At 42.1% G+C, this 7,500-nt stretch overlaps 1 protein-coding gene across 1 annotated transcript in view; it reads right to left on the bottom strand.

The window, feature by feature from the left end:
- LOC145391157 (putative neural-cadherin 2) overlaps positions 1-7,500 on the bottom strand; it is a 93,100-nt gene that overhangs the window by 84,370 nt on the left and 1,230 nt on the right. Inside the window, exons 2-4 of the mRNA XM_080265836.1 lie at positions 4,450-4,508; positions 1,848-1,989; positions 677-792 (exon numbers count right to left, since the gene is read on the bottom strand). Coding sequence (XP_080121962.1) covers positions 677-792; positions 1,848-1,989; positions 4,450-4,508 — 317 coding nt within the window. The remainder of the gene's footprint in view (positions 1-676; positions 793-1,847; positions 1,990-4,449; positions 4,509-7,500) is intronic.

Below are 7,500 nucleotides of genomic sequence, written 5' to 3' on the forward strand. Positions count from 1 at the left end.
CCAAGCTGTATACCTAATTATATGCACAGACGCCTAGCAAAAAAGACAGTAGCTATTTTCATCAATTATACTGTGACTATATACGTTAATGATGCCTACTGGAGTGTCTAATGCTATTACTACTACTACTAATAATAATAATAATAATAATAATAATAATATTACTACTACCACTACTGCTACTACTACCACTACTACTACTACTACTACTGCTACTACTACCACTACTACTACTACTACTACTAAGAAGAAGAAGAAGAAGAAATAGGAAATGAACAACAAAAACAATAACAATAATAATGATAATAATAATAATAATAATAATAATAATAATGAAAATAATAATAATAATAATAATAGTAGTAGTAGTAGTAGTGGCAGTAGTAGCAGTAGTAGCAATAATAATAATAATAATAATAATAATAATAATAATAATAATAGTAGTAGTAGTAGTAGTAGTAGCAGCAGCAGTAGTAGTAGCAATAGTAATAATAATAATAATAATAATAATAACAAACATAATAATACCATCACCACAATAACTACTTCCACCACCACCACCACTACTACTACTACTACTACTACTACTACTACTACCACTACTACTACTACTACTACTACCACTACTACTACTACTACTACTACCACTACTACTACTACTACTACTACTACTAACCTGGCTCTTCTGCTCATAGTCCAGTGGTTTAGTGAAGGATAGTACCCCTGAAGCACTATCCAACGTGAATAGTCCATCTTCGTCCTCGTCCTTGATCACGTACACTGCTGGATGGTCTGAGGGAGAGAGAGAGAAGTTAATTTTCATCTTCAGTCCCGTAGCTATGTGGTAGGTGGTGGGGACCATCATCCACTCACTTGATGTAGTGCTGCCTACTTCTTCCTTAGCCTTTATCATTCTTTTTCTGTGCCTGCCCTCCTCTCTTCCTATTTCTCACCATCATCCACTCACTTGATGTAGCGCTGCCTACTTCTTCCTTCACCTTTATCATTCTGTTTCTGTGCCTGTCCTCCTCTCTTCCTATTTCTCACCATCATCCACTCACTTGATGTAGCGCTGCCTACTTCTTCCTTCACCTTTATCATTCTGTTTCTGTGCCTGTCCTCCTCTCTTCCTATTTCTCCCATCTTTCCTGTCACTTTTTATTACTCTTCTTTCGTTTTCAGGTGGCTTTACATTGAGTGACAAGCCTAATGGTTTCCTGTAAACCAGGAAACCATTTACAACGCTGGGTGGTAACCATATAATCAACCCATACGTGCTCCCTACGTGTCAACAAGTGGGTTGGTGGAGGGTTAGTGCCCCTCCCCGTAAAACAACTAACTCAAAGACAAACGGCCACCCCTTACGGGATTATGGCGTCTGGCAATAGATAGATAGACAGAATCCCTTAACACCTTTTATCGTCTTATTTATGCCATCTCCAGACGATTTTATTCAGCGTGGGGGAGGCTCTAAGAACTGTAGGGGTTCGTTATGTCCTTTGCTGTACATTGTCACTAATTTGAAGAGGTTTATGTGCAGTCTGTATGGCCGATCAGACTCATCAACCACAGGCAAGGGGATTTTTTTTTTTTTTTCCTGTGCCAAATAATCGTCTGGCAATAGCAGGAATAAAACATAAAATCGTTACTAATTTGAAGGGGTTTTTGTACAGTCAGTATGGCCGATCAGACTCATCAACCACAGGCAAGGGGATTTTTCTATGCTATATAATCGTCTGACAGAAGCAAGAATTAAACATAGCCACTGATTTGAAGAGGTTTTTGAACATTGTCATTAATTTCAAGAGGTTTTTGTACAGTCTGTCTAACCGATCTGACTCATCAACCACAGGCAAGCAACCGTTCATGCAGGGCCGTCCCATGTAATGACCCAATGTTCCCTTGCAGTTGACAACACCTTGCTGTGGCGAGGTTTGGGGAACATTGAGGTTTGATGCCTAGGTGGATGCCGCACTTGCGTCTCTCCACCTAGTTAACAAGGGCACCATAGCAGGCTCCACTTCACCTCATGATATGGTAACCACCCAGCGTTGTAAATGGTTTTCTGAGTCACAAGAAACCATTAAACTTGTCACTCAGTGTAGAGCCACCTGAAGTACAAAGATGAATAAACAAATAGTGACAGGAAGGAAAGGAAAAGGTAGGAATTGAGGAGGACAGACACAGAATTGAGGATAGACACAGAATTATGGAGACACAGAATTGAGGATAGACACAGAACTGAGGAGGACAGACACAGAATTGAGGACAGACACAGAATTGGGGACAGACACAGAATTGAGGACAGACACAGAATTGAGGACAGACACAGAATTGGGGACAGACACAGAATTGAGGACAGACACAGAATTGAGGACAGACACAGAATTGAGGAGGACAGACAGAGAATTGAGGAAGAGACAGAAATGAGGAACAGGCACAGAAATGAGGAGGACAGACACAGAAATGAGGAGGACAGACACAGAATTGAGGAGACACAGAATTGAGGACAGACACAGAACTGAGGAGGACAGACACAGAACTTAGGACAGACACAGAAACAGAACGACAAAGGTGAGGGAAAAAGTAGGAAGCACTACATCAAGTGAGTGGATGATGGCCGCCACCAACTACCAAAAGGATTGACGGGGTAAAATCATCTAGCCTTGGGAAGAGTGATAAAGATCTCTGTCATGATAAGGAAAACTCACCATAATGTGGAACTGTCTCCCTCTGTCTGTATTTCCTACTTCCTATGACCTCCAGTCTTTCAAACGCAGTGTGTCCAGGCATCTCGAAATGAACGCATCTTGAATTTGGCTCTCTTTTGTATTGTTTTTGTTTTTTTCTTGGAAGGAACGATTTGCGGGCTCCTGGCCTTTGGTTCCTTCTTCCTTGCATTAAAAAAATAATAATAATAATAATAATAATAATAATAATAATAATAATAATAATAAGCACTACAATGCCCTTCTTTTTTAACACAGGATGATCACCCATTTCAGCGCTGTTGATGGCCAGATGTAGTCAGACTGGAAGGTTAATTTGAGTAGTAACCAAGGAGATTCGCTCATATCTCATAACTAAGCCTCATGGAATATTAAGCAACCTTGATAAATATTCAGAATGAGGGAGTGGCCAAAGTACCTGAAGACAAGCCGACTAGACTAGCTATCTGTCTATCTATCTATCTATTTATCTATTGCCAGACGCCTCAATCCCAGAAGGGGTGGCCACAAACAAATCGCCTACATGTCCCCGCCATTTCACTGCCCTGCTCCCAGCTCACACACACCCTCTCTCAAATACCTCTCCACTCCATCCCTCCATCTCATCCTTGGCCTCACCCTCCCTCTCCGCCCCCCCCCCTACTAGACAAAAGCAGTATATATATTAAAGACAGACTAATAACATGGTACCGTACACACCCTCCTCTGCGTGGCCCTCGAACCCACCTCTCCACTTCCACCGCCACAGGTCAGGGTGTGTGGATGTGAAAAGGATAGCATCATAATTACGTGACAGACACACATTTATTTAGGCCTACAGTGGAGGGGTGGGTTCGAGCTCCACACAGGGGCCATTTAGAAAGCTCTTCATTACAGTCCGTTTAAGGAAGCTCCCTAACTCCTTTTCCTTAGCGATTTATTTAACTTATTATACCTGATACCAAGCAACTTCAGCTTGGACTAAACCTGCTCTCTCTCCATTTTGAAGGCTAACAACAGAACACGAAGCTAGTCACGAAGAAGTGCTACAGGAAGGATATAGTACCGCCGTATGCACTTCTTTTGCCCCTGAATTACATGAATATATTAATACCAGAATATGATGCTAGTCACGAAGAAGTGCTATGGAATGGATGCAGTCTGGTCCCCTGCCAGTGAGTTAAGTGAAAAACAAATTAACGCCAGAATATAATGCTAGTCACGAAGAAGTGCTATGGAATTGGGTTATATAAGCTTCAGTAGGAGGAATATGTGAGCCAAATTAAAGTGAAAGGACTATAGAAAGTGCTGCTAGTCACGAAGAAGTGCTATAGAAAGGATGCAGAGCTGTTTAACATGGGCCAAATTAGTAAAGGAACTCCAGAATATAATGCTAGTCACGAAGAAGTGCTATAGAGTGGATATATAGCTACTAAACAAGGACCAAATTAAGTAAAAGAGCTGCAGAATATAATGCTAGTCACGAAGAAGTGCTATTTACCTCGTGCTGTAGTCGTGTTGGTGAGGTGTAGCAAAGGTAGAGGGAGATTAACGCCAGAATAGATTGCTAGTCACGAAGAAGTGCTATCGAGAGGATGAAGTGCTATGGAGAGGATGAAAAGCTGAGTCAAACTAAAGGGAAAGAATTATGGAAAATAGTCACGAAGAAGTGCTACCTACCTGGTGGTGTAGTGGTGGTGGTGAGGTGTAGGAGGGGTCGCGGGGGGGTGTTCTCCCGCACCTGCGCCGTGTACCGTGCCTGGGCCAGCTGCACCCCCTCCCCCCACACCAGCTGCGTCACTGAACAGGCATGAGATGGAGACACAGGAGGAACTTTGTATTAGTCTTATTTAGTGTTATTATTATTATTATTATTATTATTATTATTATTATTATTATTATTATTATTATTAATCATCATCATCATCTCCACACCATTCTAATCATCTGTGGACTAAATATCCGAGATTTTATTTACCCCTTCCCTACAAATCTTCTAAGATATATATATATATATATATATATATTTATATATATATAGATATATATATATATATATATATAGATAGATAGATAGATAGATAGATAGATAGATAGATAGATAGATAGATAGATAGATAGATATCACCTGTAGGTAGCAAGAACAAAAACAAATAAAAAAATAAGCCACTGATTGAAATGCGTTACCAATCACCCCAAGACATAATAGCGACGCGTGGCTATGTTGTGAAATTGGCTAGATTTGTTTGTTTGTCAGCAATATTAAGGATAAACTACTGGGTGGACAAGTACTGGGTGGAGAAGTATTGGTGGAAATGTTGAGGGTCAGGCAAGGATGAAGTGATTTGGTCGATTTAGTACAGACTTGGTGGAAAGGTTGAGGGTCAGGCAAGGATGAAGTGAGTTGATTCCGAGATTAATAGTCAAGGTGAAGGTCGAAAGGCAAGATAAAAACAATAACCCGATAATTTCTTGGTCGATTTGGTTCATACTTGGTGGAAAGGTAGAGGGTCAGGCAAGGATGAAGTGAGTTGATTCTGAGATTAATAGCCAAAGGTGAAGGTGGAAAGAAAAGGTAAAAACAATTAATTCTGATCTACCTTACTGTCACACGGGGAGACAATTTCGCCCAGCTAAGGGACGTACACCTATAACGTCATTTTTCTTCTGCTACTACCGGTCCTTTTTATTGATCTTTGCAGTAACTCTAACACTCCTTTCATCTCAACTTGGTCAAAATTAATCTTTCTATCATAAATGCTAAGTTGTAAGAAGGGATCAACACTATAACTTGATGCTAGTCACGAGGAAGTGCTGACTGCCACTGAGCTACGTGAAATAATCTATCTGTAGCCCGACGCCCTAATCCCACAAAGGGTGGCCGCAGACAAAACGCCTACAAGTCGCTCTGTCACCCACCATCTGACTGCCCTCCCCTCAACTCACTCCCCCCTCCCTCATATACCTCTTAACTCCATCCCTCCACCTCATCCTCAGTCTTCCCCTCCCTCTCCCTCCCTCCACTTCACCCACATACAATAATAAGCTACAAAATAAAGCCTAAAATCTGGACAATTTAGGGTGAAGGGAGTATAGCGGCCCATTATTAGTAAGATTAGAAGTCAACCTTACTTGTAAAATTGTTAATAAAGACTGTATTTAATCCCTTCAGTTTCAGGAGCATTTTCTGGCCTTGGGTTCCTTCTTCCCTGCATAAAAACAAATACAAGAAGCGGTGCCAAGGCCCAGCAAACCCGTGCCCGGCAGTCATTTTAGTGGTGACGTATAAACACAACAGGATATCTAGTCAAAGATGTCACATATCAAATTTGGAGTAAATCGGGTGAAAACTGACGATTTTATGCCCATTTGAAATTTTAGGCCCGACCCACCTGACACTGACCCCCCTACCGCTAACTGGGGGTGATTCCCCTGATGTAATGAGGCATGTTGTAGGACCCACCTGATACTGACCCCCCTACCGCTAACTGGGGGTGATTCCCCTGATGTAACGAGGCATGGTATAGGACCCACCTGACACTGACCCCCCTACCGCTAACTGGGGGTGATTCCCCTGATGTAATGAGGCATGGTATAGGACCCACCTGACACTGACCCCCCTACCGCTAACTGGGGAGTGACCCCCCTGATGTAATGAGGCATGTTATAGGATGCAGATTTGAAAGATGCACCTTTAGGTTTGGGTTTCATGTCGATATGACGAATTTGAAAGGAGTTATGGCGGGGGGGAAAAAAAAAATACATTTTTTGGGCCTACAGCCTGGGCCTTGGCCCAATTTGGCCCAAAATTTAATCAGGTGATCAGAAGGTCATAGCCCATCATCCCTGTAATTTTAGTCAAAATCGCTTTTGTAGTTTTCGCATAACGTTGTTAACAGACAGACACACACAAACGGACAGACAGACAGACAGACAGACAAACTGAGTGAAAACAATACCCTTTCCCATGCCCCTCCGGGACGGGGACGGGTACTTAGACTGCACTAAATCCATTACCTATGCTACTCCTGCACCACATCTTCATGTCATCATCATCATCATCATCTCCAAAACCTTGCTCTCTCTCTTGGGTACACTGAGCAGGTAAATGGCCGTGACTTTACTGCCTCTCCCCCCCCTCTCTCTCTCTCTCTCTCTGTGTATTGGCGAGGGTATTTGTGGCCAAGATGTTCAATTCCCAATGCAGCTAAATCCACACACACACACACACACACACACACACACACACACACACACACACCTCCAAGAAACATCCTATTCATCATTCGTCAGAAATCTTGAATCTAAAATTGAAAAAAGTACATAGCCCATGATGAATATTCAGATGTTATAGTGGTAGGTGGTGGCGACCATCATCCACTCACTCTATGTAGTGCTGCCTACTTCTTCCTTAGCCTTTATCATTCTTTTTCTATGCCTGCCCTCCTCTCTTCCTGTTTCTCCCATCTTTCCTGTCACTCCTTATTGTTTTTCTTTCCTTTTCAGGTGGCTTTACGTTGAGTGACAAGCCAAATGGTTTCCTGTAAGCAAGAAACCATTTACAACGCTGGGTGGTAACCATATAACCAAACCATACATGCTCCCTACGTGTCAACAAGTGGGTTGGTGGAGGGTTAGTGCCCCTCCCCGTAAAACAACTAACTCATAGTCAAATGGCCACCCCTTGCGGGATTATGGCGTCTGGCTATAGATAGATAGATGTATCATTCTATGTTTTATAACGAAATAAAGTGTTGTGGATGTGATAGGAAGCGTTAGGAGAAACACACTG

Source organism: Coenobita brevimanus, chromosome 17 (genome assembly GCF_032717465.1).
Source record: "Coenobita brevimanus isolate Jiangsu-jjx chromosome 17, ASM3271746v2, whole genome shotgun sequence".
In the NCBI taxonomy this organism is placed as follows: Eukaryota; Metazoa; Arthropoda; class Malacostraca; order Decapoda; family Coenobitidae; genus Coenobita; species Coenobita brevimanus.